This window comes from Gymnoscopelus microlampas (assembly GCF_963454915.1).
Source record: "Gymnoscopelus microlampas genome assembly, chromosome: 11".
Classification (NCBI taxonomy): domain Eukaryota; kingdom Metazoa; phylum Chordata; class Actinopteri; order Myctophiformes; family Myctophidae; genus Gymnoscopelus; species Gymnoscopelus microlampas.
In genome coordinates this window covers 44,576,189-44,592,611 of record NC_139948.1, presented here as the reverse complement: position 1 = coordinate 44,592,611, position 16,423 = coordinate 44,576,189, and the positions used below count along the sequence as shown (strand labels likewise).

Sequence of the window (16,423 nt, the reverse complement as noted above, 5' to 3'; positions counted from 1 at the left end):
ACAGCGGCTCTACTCAGTATCTCACAGATGGCTGAGCTAGGGAGATGCGATGCTAGGGAGATGCTTGGGAGTTGCTAGGGAGATGCCAGCCACCCTCATGCTTGCAATAGTTTGATTCAAGTGATTATATTACAGCGTCACACAAAAGCATCAAAAGTAGCAGATCCACAAGCTCGAAACGCGGCACAGAGCTTGTAGATCTTTTGCTATGTTTGCTTGCATTTGAATCCTGAAAAGTCACAGTTAATTTGGACATATGAGGTTTTTACCCGACAGAGACGATTATGTCTGAGCAGACATAAGGATTAACCAAACACACGCACACACACACACACACACACACACACACACACACACACACACACACACACACACACACACACACTCACACACACACACACACACACACACACACACACACACACACACACACACACACACACACACACACACACACACACACACACTCACACACACACACACACACACACACACACACACACACACACACACACACACACACACACACACACACACACACACACACAAAGACAGACAGACAGACAGACAGACAGACAGACAGACAGACAGACAGACGCACGCACGCACGCACGCACGCACGCACGCACGCACGCACGCACGCACGCACGCACACACACACACACACACACACACACACACACACACACACACACACCTGGTGTACATTGCATTGTGCCATTTATAGGTTAATCTATACTCTATCATGATTGATCAACATAAATACAGTATATATACTTACAGTATACAGTCTCTAATAGCACTAGTGTACTGTATGTTATCCTATGATACCCTGTACTCTGAACACTGATGAACTCTAGACTTGATGAGTCAACAAAAGGAAAGAGCACACATGTACCCACATTCTCTCTCTCTCTCTCTCTCTCTCTCTCTCTCTCTCTCTCTCTCTCTCTCTCTCTCTCTCTCTCTCTGCGTGCCAACCAGACACCGCCCGTCCCCCGGTAACTCTTGACATTCACTCCTTTCGTAGCCCCTCCCCTCCCTGTGTCATGGAGTGTTTAAATAGTGGCCCCTTGGAGTTGTTCGTTCCAGGTCATCACATCCCCGCCGTGAGCAGTTATCTCCCGCCATCCTTACAAGTTCCTGTGAACTCCTGTTGAAAAGGTACAGTAGCTTTGATTCAATCAATACTGATAGACTACTTTATTAAACTGCATATGCGAGAAAATGGCATGAGGTCAAATAGCCCTTAAATGGCTGATGTTGCAAGAGTGTCTGGCAATTTTCTTTCTTTCTTTCTTTCTTTCCATCCAGCACCTGTAGAAATGGAGCAGACATTCATTGCTGTTAAGCCTGATGGCGTCCTGAGGGGACTGTGTGGCGAGATCATCAGGCGCTTTGAGGCCAAAGGCTTCAAGATGGTTGCTGCTAAATTCATCCAGGTAACGTCATGTAAATGTGTTGTTTTTGTTAACCTTTTCCACTAGAAACGTTTAACTCTGCTACATTAAACATTGAGTCCATCCATGCAGGACATCATATGCATCAGCTGTAATCAGCTGAATATGTGTTTATAATCAGCCATGCATTTCTGAAAAAACAAAAACAAACTGATTTTACATAACAGCATTTGTTGATGTTGGTTGCTTTCTAATGTAGTTGATCTATAAGGTTGAAATAGTTGTGCACTTGTTTCACTCTCGATGAGAACATTAGCGGAACAGTTAGTGTGAAAAAAAGGAATTTGTAGATTAAACCTGTGACTTAAGGTTTAGAAAAGGGTTTTATTAATATGAATGTGTGTGTTCAGCCCTCTGAGGATCACATGAAGAAGCACTACCTTGACCTGGCAGCCATGCCTTTCTACGCTGGACTCTGCAAGTACATGGCATCTGGACCCGTCCTGGCCATGGTAATGAGCACACACACAAACACGCACACACGCACGCACGCACGCACGCACGCACGCACGCACGCACGCACGCACGCACGCACGCACGCAAATTAGTCTCTCTCTCTCTCTCTCTCTCTCTCTGCACCCTATTTATTCTGCCACCTCCTCGATTCATTGAGAATTTGTACTCATTAACTTGATTGAGTATTACATAGAATTGTGTGAAGATATACGCAATTATAAATGAATTAACAAAGCTACAACTTAGACTTTATGTCCCCCCCCCCTCTCTCTCTCTCTCTCTCTCTCTCTCTCTCTCTAGGTGTGGGAGGGAATGGGCATTGTGAAGATGGGCAGGTTGATGCTCGGTGAGACCGACCCAGCTAAGTCTCAGCCCGGCAGCATCCGTGGAGACCTCTGCATCACCATGGCCAGGTGAGCACCCAGGAAGACCAACCATCATAGATGATGACTTATAGACAGAGCTCGCCAACGCTATGCTAATCTGACCCCTCCCATTCAACATGACTAGGTCTCATTGGTATTAGGCTGATATCTGGGTCATAACATTGTTTGCATTTGGAAATCAACGTCAGCAGATTTGATAGATAGAACATCTATTGGTAGATAGATAAGTCTAGGTAGGTCAAAATGTTTATATCATTCAGTGGATTACATTTTTCTTTTAATAACTGTCCTCGTGTCCTCTCAGGAACATCATCCACGGCAGTGACACTGCTGAGAACGCCAAGAACGAGATCGGTCTGTGGTTCAAGCCCGAGGAGTTCGTCGCATATAAGCAGCCCGCCGCAGCCTTCATCTACGAGTAAATTAAAACTGACCAAACAACACCCGCCATCTCAACTGGACTGTTTTTTATACCCTTCATCTATCATGTCTTCCGATCCTCTCCTTTTGTTCTCCTCTGTGCACTTTTCAATCCAAACCTCTTGCCAATCACAAACATGCATCACTTGTCAATAAAGTTCCCACAGTGAGAGAGTACCATGCTTGTCTCTGTGACTTCCTGCTGGGGTTTGGGAAAAGTAGGATAACTGTTGTGTTTCTTGTACATTTTTTAAAAACACTAACCAAAACGCATCGCTTCGTGCCACGTTTCCAGCTTGTAGATCTGCTACTTTTGTTGCTTTTGTAGTATGATAAAGTACTGTAGTGTACACTGTAGTATGATAAAGTAGGGCATTAATTTAAGAAAAAAACACAAAAAGAATTTGGAGATAAGAGATATCTGCCCAACAGCGACGATATTTTTAGTTGAATGAAGGAGAGGCTGACTGTTCATGTGGGGGTGTGACAGAGGAACAAAGCCCTCTCATTGCAGTTCATATAAGAGTGATGGGGCTGGTTGCTTCAGAACTGGAGCCAGACCAAAAACTAAAAGTACTAAAATGTTTGAAAATTGCAGATCTATCATATTTATCAGTACAAGCTTGAAGATCTGCTATCAAATAGCCTAGGTATAAAATAAGGCTTAAGTGGTTGATGTATGTTTTTTAATGTAATCATTTATATCTATAAAGTAGTAACTAAAGTTTTCAAATAATTGTAGTGGCGTAAAAGTACAATATTTACCTCTGAGATGTAGTGGAGTAAAAGTAAAAGTATAGACAATTGGAAATACTCCAGTAAAGTAAAAGTACCTCAAAAGTACCTCAAAAGTACCTCATTTACTTAAGTAAATGTACTTAGTTACTTATACCACACACAACATGAAATAATAAAATATATTACATACCAACTAAAAACTGACTGTGACTTTATCTATTTAGAACTACAGCATATACACTCTAATAGCACTAGTGTACTGTATGTTATCCTATGATGCCCTGTACTCTGAACACTAAAGAACTCTAGACTTGCCATGAATCAACAAAAGGAAAGAGCACACATGTGCCCATAATTTTCTCCAACAACACATGTTGGCACAACACATGTTCTAACCAGACACCGTCCGACCCCCCGTAACTCTTGACATTCCGTAACGCTTGACATTGACTCCTCCCGTAGCCCCTCCCCTCCCTGTGTCACGGAGTGTTTAAATAGTGGCCCCTTGGAGTTGTTCGTCCCCTGTCATCGTATCCCCGCCGTGAGCAGTTATCTCCCGCTGTCCTTACAAGTTCCTGTGAACTCCTGTTGAAAAGGTACAGTAGCTTTGATTCAATCAATACTGATAGACTACCTAATTGAACTGCATATGCAAGAAAATGGCATGAGGTCAAATAGCCCTTAAAAGGGAATACCACTCATTTTCAACATTGAACTATGACGTTTTTCTTATTTCCACACAACAGTTCCAAGGTGTATTAAAGACATAGTTCAATGTTGAAAATGAGTGGTATTCTCCTTTAAATGGCTGATGTTGCAAGAGCATCTGGCAATTTGTGATTTAAACCTTCTTTCTTTCTTTCTTTATTTCTGTCTTTCCACCCAGAACCTGCAGAAATGGAGCAGACATTCATTGCAGTTAAGCCTGATGGCGTGATGAGGGGCCTGTGTGGCGAGATCATGAAGCGCTTTGAAAACAAAGGCTTCAAGTTGGTTGCTGCTAAATTCATCCAGGTAACGTCATGTACTGGTATAGCGTCCCCCGCCGCAATACGTAGGCCCACTCAAATAGCCCTCTCTACTCTACTGCACTGTAATATAAATATAATCTATTAAAGTGATCAAAATGTAATGATTCAATATTTGTGTGCGTGTGTGTGTGTGTGTTCAGCCCTCTGAGGATCACATGAAGAAGCACTACCTTGACCTGGCGGCCATGCCTTTCTACGCTGGACTCTGCAAGTACATGTCTTCTGGACCTATCCTGGCCATGGTAACTTTCACATGCATGCAAGCTGTAATGGCAGCTTTTAGATGTTACTTTAAGTAAGTTAAACAGATCAGGAAGATGCAGGACTGTGACGTCAGGAATCAAACTCAATACTTTATTGTAGATCTCATCACAGCAGAGAGAGACTAGTGTCTCCCTCCAGAGCTTCCCCCATCCCTCCACCTCACACCCATGTCTTACACACATTTATATTGTCAGGAGAAGCACACATGAGGTAACAACAGATGGTCACTCCTTACATGGGCTTTATGAGTCGGCACGTTTGAAATAGGTTTGCATGAGTTGGCTCTTTGTAAAGGAGTTTGTCAGGGAGAGGAGTTTGACATGGAAGAACAGGTGATGATTGTTGCATCTACTAATACAGGGGTCTTCAACAGGGGGTCCGGGACCCCTATAGGGGGTCCTCAGAGTTACTACGGGGGGTCCGCCAAATCTTTGTGTGATATGATTATTTTTTTACATTAACCACTTGAACCCTAGCGCTGCGAGGCGTTGTGAGCTTGTAGATCGGCTATTTTTGGCAAAGAGTTACAGTATATAGGTGTAGAGGGAAAAAAAGAGCAGCAAATGTTTATATTGTATAAAATTGTGTTTCAGATAGAGAGGGGGTCCCTGCTTCATCTCTCTCTCAGCTAGGGGGTCCTTGGCCTGAAAACGTTGAAGACCCCTGTACTAATACATTCAATTAATAAATACCACAATGACTGTTATATGAATTGTATCCAGCATAGAGCTCACACGCATCCTCTCAATCACAATGTACTCACTCACTGACTCTCTCTGACGCACACATACACACGCAGTGCTTTTGTACTGCATGGTATACTGCCTCGACTCAAGGGCTGCAATCGTTGATTCTGTACGTAGCGATTATCGATTACTTTTCCGATTAATTGAATAATCAAGAAGCATGTTTTTTTGGTAAACTTTGCATAAAAGAACATATCAATTAGTCGACGTGAAAACATTCTAATAGATTTTTATAACAATCGACTAAATCATTGTCTTATTAGACACTTAAGCCCGATTAGGGCTGTCATATGATTACAACTTGAAGTTGACGATTAATTATCACACAAATAATTGTAAAGGTTTAATCATGTATATATATATATATATATATATATATATATATATATAGCGGATATTGCTGATCTACAAGCTTGTAGATATTTTTGATTTTTTTTTAAAAATGTATGAATATTTTTTTCAACATGGAAAATGCTGCATTAGAGTCAAGTTGAGCCAGTACCACGCAGTGGCAAAGTGCCCTCTTACCGTCTCTGTCACACGCTGCTGTCATTTATATGCTCATGTACTCTGTTCTATCTCTACTCACACCTCTCTCCTCTTACTTCTTATTCCTCTCCTGTCCCGCCTCCCCTCATGAAGCATTACCTTGTTGTTAGCTTGATTGAGTATTACAGACACGTTAATCTGAGTTCCCAGAAGTTTTCGCCACTTCTGGGCCAGAGCCCTGGTATTTGTGGACGGGAGGTAACTTACGCTCAGAATCTGAGCGGACACGCCTCTTACCGGTCTGAGAGCTGTGCAACTCGTCTAAACAGTCCGACGAGAGGCAAACAGCAGTACACAACAATGGCGGCCGCAATTTCTCAAGGAGAAATTGCTTCCCGTCGCTCCTATTTACATGCAACACCCACTGCATGTGGATCCCGCCCCCTTTTCTTCATTGGCTGTTGATTTGAATCAGAACGCAGTGGCCGCACCCCTGCTGTCCAGGCTCTGAGGCGAAGTCTCCCAGACTACAGACACATATGCAGATACAGTATGCAATCATTAATTGAACAAATTACACAAATGTATTGATTTCTCTCTCTCTCTCTCTCTCTCTCTCTCTCTCTCTCTCTCTCTCTCTCTCTCTCTCTCTCTCTCTAGGTGTGGGAGGGACAGGGCATTGTGAAGATGGGCAGGTTGATGCTTGGTGAGACCGACCCAGCTAAGTCTCAGCCCGGCAGCATCCGTGGAGACCTCTGTGTCAACATTGGCAGGTGAGCACCCAGGAAAAATAAATGATCGTAGATGAGCATTGAACACTATGCTGTGCACGCCCGTACCCACACCAACATCAACAGGACCACGATGGAAATAAGCTTTTGGCTTTCTTGTGTCTATCCTTTTGATGTTTTCCTGTGTACTTTGTTTTGTAATGTGCATATTGTCAATCAATCAATCAATCAATCAATCAATAAATTGGACCCATTCAAAGGACTAGTTCCCTTTGATATTAGGTTGATATCTGGGTCATAACATTGTTTGCATATCGTCACCTTGCTGAACTTATGGCTGAAGTCATTTTTTGAGGAAAATTATATTTTTGCCTAAGTCAGCTCCTCATGACACTGGCCACCTCTGGTAAAATCGCCCATCTCCTAATTGAAAAGGATCATGCTGTTCCCTCCCCTTTTAGTATAATGGCCTAAGTTTTTTAGTTTTCCTGAAAAACTTTTAAAAAATGACATAGGCCATTAGTTTAGCAAGGCGACAAAATGATAATCAATTTCAGCAGATAGAAGATCTATTGGTAGATACATCTAGACTGTTTATAGTATTAAGTGGGTTTAATATTACTTCTAATAACTGTCCTCGTCTCCTCTCAGGAACATCATCCACGGCAGTGATACTGTGGAGAACGCCAAGAACGAGATCGGTCTGTGGTTCAAGCCTGAGGAGTTCGTCACATACCAGCTCCCCGCCCACGCCTTTATCTACGAGTAAATTAAAACTGAACCAATCACCATGCACCCGCCAACTCAACTGGACCATTTTTATACTCTTCGTCTCTCATGTCTTCCGATCCTCTCCTCTGTGCACTTTTTAATCCAAACCGCCAATCACAAACATGCATCACTTGTCAATAAAGTTCCCACAATGAGAGAGTACCATGCTTGTTTCTGTGACTTCCTGCTGGGGTTTGGGGAAAGTGAGATAACTGTTATGTTTCTTGTACATTTTTTATGGATTTAGTTTTGCTGCCATTCAGAGTGAGTTGAAAGAGAATAGTTGTCACCTCCTAGATTGATGGACCTGCTGGCTCTTGCACAAAAAGCAACAGCTTTGGAGGAAGGGCACAGGTCTGTTCATGGTAGCGTTTACCATCTACTAGTTATACTGTAGCCTTCAAAACATGCTTTGGAGACAAGAGCAGGACAACTTTGGTAGAGTTAATAATGAGAGACTGAGTCAGTAGAGCATACTGTTCAGTGTTCATTTGCATAGAAAGGAGCCAGTGGACGTGGTTGGGGCATCCAGGATGCCTCCTGGACTGGTCGCCTCCCCAGGGAGGCTTTCCAGGCACATCCAGCTGGAAAGAGGCCACGGGGCAGACCCAGGACCCTTTGGAGGCATTATATCTCTACACTGGCCTGGGAATGCCTCGGGATCCCCCGCCCCAGTCAGAGCTGGCTGTAATGTGGCCAGGGAAACTGAAGTCTGGGGGGTCCCCTGCTGGAACTGCATGCTACCTCCCCAACCCGACAAAGTGGATAAGCAAATGAAGATGGATGGATGGTGGAAAATATATTTCCATTTATGGTATATTGTCTCTGTCAGGTGGAAACCTCATATTTCCAAAACTGTTGCTTCTCAGGATTAAAATTCAGAAGTATCAAAAGCAGCAGATCGACAAGCTCAAAACGGATCGCTTCGCGCCACGTTTCGAGCTTGTAGATCTGCTACTTTTGATGCTTTTGTGAGACACTGTAGTATGATAAAGTAGGGCATTCATTTACGAGAAAACACAAAAAGTTAGAATTTGGAGATAAGAGGTTTCTGCCCGACAGCGACGATATTTTTAATTGTATGAAGGAGAGGCTGACTGTTCATGTGGGGGGGGGTGACATACATGTGTCATTGCAGTTCATATAAGAGTGATGGGGCTGGTTGCTTCATAGGAGAACTGGAGCCAGTCCAGAGGGTGCCTGCTGAGCAAGGATCATGTTCCTGATGACTGGACCATGTGGACCCTGTCACTAAGGCTTACACTTTCTGTTGACAGATATCTTAATGGCATATTTTACTTGTATAGTATAACAAGTAAACTCATCAATATGTATCATATGTGGAGATCTCTGTGTCTGTCAGTCCTTGTCCCTTTCATGCCCATATATGGAGATTCCTGATGTCATTAGTATATGTCCATACCCATATATATGGACATATCGGTCTCTGGACAACCACATTTTCATACGTATATATGCCTTTAAATTGGCGTATCGGGTTTGTTTATGGTTATGTCTGAGTCATACTGACGAGCCGTGGTACGCCCGCCGGCCATCCCATTAGCCAATTTTAATATAATATTGTGCAAGAAGACCATGGTTGTGTCCGAAATGTACTATTTAGTATGCCAATATTATTTGTATTGTTTGTCCGAAGTGAAACCCTACTGTTTATAGATACTAAACAGTAGGCTGAGAATAGCATACTGTGTAGTATGTAATATGTTTAGTAAGTGGTTTTGGACACAACTATGGTCTTCTTGCACAATATGCAAAATGGCTACTTGAATGGTGGTTGACCATTCAGTTAATTGACTTGACTGACATTTTTCTCCAAATGAATGATCATATTCCGAGCTTTGGTGATCCAATGACTATTAAATAGTTATATTGTAAGATCATGCCCAACTATTTGATATGGTGTTTCATTTATAATTTCACCTTTTTTTAAATGTTTTTTTTGTTACACCAGTTTTTTTACACCAACATTTTTGCCATCATTCATCCAAATATTCTATATAAATATTGAATAAAATCAGAAATAGACTAGATCCTGAAGAAAGAATAAAGTATCTAGTATCTTGTATGTATCTTGTATTATCATTACATTTAACCAAACCCTCAACACAAAACATGGACATAATTGATATATTTGCATTAGAATTATGCCTAGTCATACTGGAACAGCAAAAGCTTGAAACACGTCGCTTGTGGATCTGCTACTTTTGATGCTTTTTAGTGACGCTGTAGTATGATCAAGTAGGGCATTAATTTACAAAAAAAAAAAAGTTAGAATATGGAGATTTTCTACCCGACAGCAACGATATGTTAAACAGGCCTTTATCCTCCTTATAGCACTTCTCTGTCACAGGAACACTGTCTTTTGTTTGTCGAGGAAGGAACTTGATCTTATTGTGTACAGATCCTACTGTGTCTTCAGTTTAAGTAACTTCCTATTTACATACTGTATACTGTACAGGTTATGGTCACTGCAGATACTAGAGCATCAGCTACTGTACATGCTTCAGATGTCCATCTGATGTTTGCTGGTACTTTAAGAACTTAACTATATAGTCTACTTTGATGCACTCTGTTTTGATAAGGACATCAACTAAGATATCCTCACTATTGGTTGTTTGTACTGTAGGTTCACATCTGATTATTTCTATCCAGGGTGAAGTTTGAGTCGTGAGTCATGCATGTTTCTCATCTCTCTCGGCACTTTGTTTTCTTGTCTTTTTTTCACGGACATACAGTATCTGAAATAAATGCCATACGTTTCAACAAAGGAAACATTCCCACTGTCAGTGATGTTGTCCATCTAGGAGCTTAATCTACTGTTGTTGTTTTTGCAAGCCAATCTGAATGGCATGCAAACCTAGTTCTATAAAAGTATTACACTTCAAAGGCTTTCCCAAGCTCACAACGCGGTTCACAACGCGGTCACGGTTGTGAGCTTGTAGATCGCCTATTTTCAAATAACCAAAGTTATTAGAAGCTGAAGTGGTTAATGTATGTTTTGTAATAATAATCAAAATCTGCAAAGTAACTAACTAAAGTTTTCAAATAATTGTAGTGGAGTAAAAGTACCATATTGATAATTGGAAATACTCCAGTAAAGTAAAAAATACCTCAAATTACTTAAGTACAGTACTTGAGTACATGTACTTCGTTACTTTCCACCACTGCACCTTTCCCAAACCCCAGCAGGAAGTCACAACCAGCATGGTACTCTCTCACCATATAGGAACTTTATTGACAAAGTGAGGCATGTTTGTGGTTTGGATTGAAAAGTGCACAGAGGAGAACAAACTGAGAAGGTCAAAAGACATGAGAGATGAAGAGTATAAAAAAACTGGTCTGGCTGGTCTGCTGGGTTGCGATTAGTTGGTTTTAATTTACTCGTAGATAAAGGCGTGGGCGGGCAGCTGGAAGGCGACGAACTCCTCGGGCTTGAACCACAGAGCGACCTCCTTCGTGGCGTTCTCCAGAGTGTCACTGCCGTGGATGACGTTCCTGAGAGGAGACGAGGACAGTTATTAGAAGAAATATGAAAACCACTGAATAATATAAACCAGGGGTCTTCAACGTTTTCAGGCCAAGGACCCCCTAGCTGAGAGAGAGATGAAGCAGGGACCCCCTCCTCTATATTGTTTAAAATTGTGTTTCAGATTCAACTTTCTTTTGTTTACGTGGCCTGCTCTTTTTTCCTTCTACACCTATACCTCTTTGCCAAAAATAGCAGATCTACAAGCTCACAACGCCTCGGCGTTGTACTGTAAGCTTGTAGATCTGCTATTTTTGGCTAAAGTTCTCCTCAGAAAAGAGATGCTAGGGTTCAAGTGGTTACGGTAAAAATAAAACATATCACACAAAGATTTGGCGGACCCCCTGTAGTAACTCTGAGGACCCCCTTGGGGTCCCGGACCCCCTGTTGAAGTCAAGACCCCTGATATAAACGATTTGACCAACCAATGAATCTACCAATAGATCTTATAAGTTCCTATCTATCATTCCATCTGCTGACGTTGACTCCCATTGTGTAAATAATGTTACGACCCAGATAACGAATATGTGAATGGGAGGGGTCAGATTAGCATAGCAGCTAATCGTCTATGATGGTTGGTTTTCCTGGGTGCTCACCTGCCAATGGTGACGCAGAGGTCTCCACGGATGCTGCCAGGCTGAGACATAGCTGGGTCGGTCTCACCCAGCAACACCCTACCCTGCTTCACAATGTTCAGTCCCTCCCACACCTAGAGAGGAAGAGAGAGAGAGAGAGTGTCGAGGCAATTGTATTTATAAATCACGTTTAACCGAGGTTGACCAAAGTGCTGCACCACATACAGAACAAAAAAATACAAGAACAACAATGTTACACAAAAAATACAAATGCGCATAATAAAATACAAAGGTATAAACAAAGAACAATGAAGGGGAACATGGAGGTTTAAAAGCACAAGAAAAGTGTCCAAGCATTTCTCTATGGAGGCAATGGGACATTTTTTAAAAGGCCAGAGAGAACATGTGAGTCTTTAGTCTGGATTTAAAAGTGACCAGATAGGATGCAGATCTAACGGATAGTGGCAGGTTGTTCCACAGGAAAAAAACGTTTTTCATTGTGAAACCGATAGATAGCAACTTGTACTGTATACTGGTTCCATCAATCTAAGACAGAACATGTGCATGCGGCCTACCCACACACACACACACACACACACACACACACACTCTGTGTGTGTGTGTGTGTGTGTGTGTGTGTGTGTGTGTGTGTGTGTGTGTGTGTGTGTGTGTGTGTGTGTCCAGTAGGCATCACTCCTACTGGACTTACGCAGGAGGAAGGTCCCCCTGGCTGTTACAGACCAGAATAACTTCCTAGGTTTTAAGACTCTGGAACTGGACTCACAAGACAAGGGCTTTGGGGTGTGGTGTGACTGGCCGGATCTCAATGACCTCTGCCATCGGACAGGAGTCCAGTTAAAATGGTCAAAAAACAACACAAAAGTGCCCACTTCTGATGGATTAATTACAGACCCCATTCTGTTTCACATTAGATGTACAAAAAATGCTGTAATTGGGGAGGATGTGTTAAAATCCAAGACTTAAAATCCAATCAAAGCAAGACTGCAAGCATTGTCATGCTGACAGGTAATGTGCCCGGGACGGGCACTGAAAAGTGTGTGAGAGTGTCATGCTGACTGCTATTCATTTGTATTGTAGCTGGCTTTTCAATTCTTATTCATTTTGATTTTGTGTGCATGTTTGCTTTTCTTTATTATTTCATTTTGAGTTGTAATGCTTTGAAGCCAGTCTATGGTAACAGTGTCAGCAGGTCAGCATGGAGGACTCCCATTGGATAACTAAGTGTCACTCACTTATCCAACAGATGCAGGGCATGAGCTAATTAGGAAGGCTCTCCCTATTTAAGGGCCACTGTTGGGGAGTGAGGCAGTTTTGCCCTGGTCGCGGAACAGCACAGACCTACAAGGACAGAGGAGGAAGGACCTGGACTCACACGGAGGAAATTTCCAACTGGACCCCCCCCCCACATTGGAAAGGTAAGTAGATGCATTAGACACTTTATTCTGCTTTGACTGGATTTTAGACATTGGAACCCCTGACAATTATTGACTCTGCATCGTACAGTTTTAATGGCTTTTAACACTGGACTGCTTTGAAAGACCCTTTTCCCCCATTGAACATTGTATTCGTGCATTCCCCTCCTACGCCCCTGCCCCATTCCACTGCTCTGCTTTTATTAGTTTTTAGGTTGAATAAAAGAACATTGACTTTGGACTTTCTGCCTCACTGTGTGGTTTTGTGTGGTGTTTCTCCATATATGGTCACTGTTTAGAACCGAAGCCTTTGGCTTATTTTATTGTTCACACTATTTTGTAACAGTATTACCAACCAAGTAAAATCTGTCAATCTGGTATCCTGACATCCATAGTCCACTCTGTATAAACCACGATTCTGAACAACATATAGACTCCATTGCACACGTCACCAATGGATGTAGTGCATAAAAAAGTTGTACATTGCTCCCCACGACTGCATTGTCGACATAGTGTCCGATGCAGTTAAAAGATGTGTGCCATCCAGTGCAGCAATGCACAAACACTCAAGAGTGTTACCATATTGGTTTGGTTTAGCTTGTGATGTCTTTGCTAGCATCCCAAATACCCCTGACGTCACAAGCCACAAGGAGGTCCTGATTCTGGAGGTGGGCTGTGTCTTCTAAGTACCAACCGCTGCTGAGAATCATAACAAACCTTGAGTACAGATTGAGATTCTCCATACTCATATTTGGAAGCCTGGGCCATGTATGTTCTATCGTACACGAGTGGCCTAACAATCGCTGGCATGACAAAGAGCAAAGCCAAACAACTTGCTAAATATTGCTCTGTTTCAGCTGTTATAGGCAGTTTGTCTGTGTGGAGGAGAAGGTGCAAAGGTGCCATGTGTATCCTTAGGTGCCATGAACTATCAACCCCGTTATATTTGTTTCCCTGTAAATGAATTGTAAATTGCGGATTCAAATAAAGAATTAAAATGTGCGTGTGTGTGTGTGTGTGTGTGTGTGTGTGTGTGTGTGTGTGTGTGTGTGTGTGTGTGTGTGTGTGTGTGTGTGTGTGTGTGTGTGTGTGTGTGTGTGTGTGTGTGTGTGTTTCATTACCATGGCCAGGATAGGTCCAGAAGACATGTACTTGCAGAGTCCAGCGTAGAAAGGCATGGCGGCCAGGTCAAGGTAGTGCGCCTTCATGTGATCCTCAGTGGGCTGAACACACACACACACACACACACACACACACTTATCATTAATAAAACCTTTTTTTCAAAAGAGACACAAACTTTAAGTCAGACAGAGAGTACTGAATCAGTGTTCTAGGTACTGCATGGCATTACCTGCATGAATTTAGCAGCAACCAGCCTGAAGCCTTTGGCCTCAAAGCGCTTGATGATCTCACCACACAGTCCCCTCAGGACTCCATCAGGCTTAACGGCGATGAATGTCTGCTCCATTTCTGCAGGTGCTGGAAACGAATGAATTAACTTTAAATCACAAATTGCCAGACACTCTGGCAGGCAACACCAGCCATTCTAGGGCTATTTATGTGTGCCCTTTTCACACTTCTATCGTCGCTGTCGGGTGGAAACCTCATACGTCCAAAACTGTTCCTTTTCAGGATTCAAATTCAAAAGTACTGTAGCAAAAATAGCAGATCTACAAACTCAAGCTTTTGTGTGAAACTGTAGTATGACGAAGTAGTAGGGCATTCATTTACGGTGGGGAAAAAACAAAGTTAAAAGATGGAGATAAGCGGTTTCTGCCCGACAGCAACGATGCAATTTAGCCTATGAATATTTCTGTGGATATAAACATAGGATTTGCGTGTGGTTTATTATGTAGACTTGGCCTACACGATGTTATCAGCAACTGCATCTGCATGCGTGTGTAGGCTACACAAGAAGACAAAATAGATGTTTTCAAAGGTTTCTGTGGTCAATTATTTGTTACAATTCATAGTCTATTAGCAAACATTCACACGTGACACATGACATACATCTATGTATAATAACAGTATGCTAAGGTTGGCAAGGAATATCACTGCAAACACTAGCCATGTTTTGTATGGAGAATATAGGTTGCTGCCTTCAGGAAGGAGATACGATGTTCCAACATACAATGAGGTCAAACTGAAGAGGTCCTTTGTCCATCGGTCGACATTGAGGCTTAATCAGGAGTTTAGGCCAGGGGTAGACTGAGTGCTTTGTGTCATGTCAAATGTGTGTACTGTATATGTGTTGCATACATGGCTGCTGGGTTGCAAGACAAATTTCAGTGTGAACTGACAATAAAGTCTAAGTATCGTATCGTACACTCCAATGTGTATAGTGCAGTGTTGCCAGATCTTGCGAGAGAAATTAGCAACCAGGTCTATGAAAACAAGCCCAAAAGTAGTGACTAGGCCACATGAGCACCTTAAACCTACAGTATATGCATCTGATGTTTGAAAATAGCCAATCTACCAGCTCACCACGTGTCTATTTTCAAAAACAAAAGAGAAACAAAGTTTGAATACAAAACTAAACATTTTAACAACTCAAATCTGGTACAGAGATCCCTGGCACAAAATATTTTTAGATGGGGGGGGGGGGGTTCTGTGGACAAATACATTTGGGGAGACGTTGACATGAAGTCCTTGACACTGGTTTAAACAACATTTAGGAGGCAAGCCCAAATAAGCAACTACACTTTAGAAACAAGCCCAAAAAAACGCAACCCTCAACTACCAATATTTACAAGCAACTTTACAGAAAAACAAGTCCAAAGTCGCTTATAATAAGCAGACTTGGCAACACTGATCAAAGCTACTGTACCTTTTCAACAGGAGTTCACAGGAACTTGTACAGCGGGGGATAAGTGCTCACGGCGGGGATACAATGACAGGGGACGAACAACTCCAAGGGGGCCACTATTTAAACACTCCATGACACAAGGAGGGGAGGGGCTCCAGGGGGAGTCGATATGAAAGAGCGAACGAATTTAGATGAACAACATTGATTTACGACGGGCACTCAAGACATAGCATGACTTTCTTATATAGGGCACAATGCTATGGAGTGAATGTTAAGAGTTGGGGGTTGGCATGTCAAGTCTGAATGTGTGTGTGTGTGTGTGTGTGTGTGTGTTGATTCATGAAATGTCTCTCAGTTCATTAGTTTGACCGTTAGTGTCCTCTCTTCAAGGCCAGCACGCCCATGTCCTCCGGCACCCTGGTTATCTGAAACCCTCAGAGCTGAGTGAACACCTCTCAGGGCAGCTGACAGGAAGTATGGCGCAAGATGCTACAACCAGGTGACCTCTCCCACTTTCACTCTGTCCTTTCTGCCTTCTCCCTCTCACTATCCACTGCTAAATCCTCTTTC

At 42.5% G+C, this 16,423-nt stretch overlaps 3 protein-coding genes across 5 annotated transcripts; 2 read left to right on the top strand and 1 right to left on the bottom strand.

Annotated features, from left to right (window-relative positions):
* Positions 1-1,097: 1,097 nt before the first annotated feature.
* LOC311056370 (nucleoside diphosphate kinase B-like) lies at positions 1,098-2,827 on the top strand. The gene is made up of 5 exons (XM_084072940.1): positions 1,098-1,164; positions 1,315-1,442; positions 1,811-1,912; positions 2,217-2,329; positions 2,607-2,827. The coding sequence occupies exons 2-5, from the start codon at positions 1,326-1,328 to the stop codon at positions 2,722-2,724; spliced, it is 450 nt and encodes a 149-aa protein (XP_083929066.1). The 5' UTR covers positions 1,098-1,164; positions 1,315-1,325; the 3' UTR covers positions 2,725-2,827.
* Positions 2,828-3,987: 1,160 nt separating this feature from the next.
* LOC311056371 (nucleoside diphosphate kinase B-like) lies at positions 3,988-7,645 on the top strand. 2 transcript variants are annotated; one of them, XM_084072942.1, is made up of 5 exons: positions 3,988-4,056; positions 4,356-4,474; positions 4,632-4,733; positions 6,651-6,763; positions 7,373-7,645. In XM_084072942.1, exons 2-5 carry the CDS (start codon positions 4,358-4,360, stop codon positions 7,488-7,490), a joined length of 450 nt encoding a protein of 149 aa, XP_083929068.1. In that variant the 5' UTR covers positions 3,988-4,056; positions 4,356-4,357; the 3' UTR covers positions 7,491-7,645. The 2 variants fall into 2 exon arrangements, with proteins under 2 accessions (XP_083929068.1, XP_083929067.1); XM_084072941.1 differs by having other exon boundaries at positions 4,347-4,474.
* A 3,150-nt stretch (positions 7,646-10,795) lies between these two features.
* On the bottom strand, positions 10,796-15,939 carry LOC311056373 (nucleoside diphosphate kinase B-like). 2 transcript variants are annotated; one of them, XM_084072944.1, is made up of 5 exons: positions 15,875-15,939; positions 14,399-14,526; positions 14,169-14,270; positions 11,636-11,748; positions 10,796-11,008 (listed from the first exon to the last, which is right to left on the bottom strand). In XM_084072944.1, the coding sequence occupies exons 2-5, from the start codon at positions 14,513-14,515 to the stop codon at positions 10,891-10,893; spliced, it is 450 nt and encodes a 149-aa protein (XP_083929070.1). In that variant the 5' UTR covers positions 14,516-14,526; positions 15,875-15,939; the 3' UTR covers positions 10,796-10,890. The 2 variants fall into 2 exon arrangements, with proteins under 2 accessions (XP_083929070.1, XP_083929071.1); XM_084072945.1 differs by having other exon boundaries at positions 14,399-14,517.
* Positions 15,940-16,423: the final 484 nt, after the last annotated feature.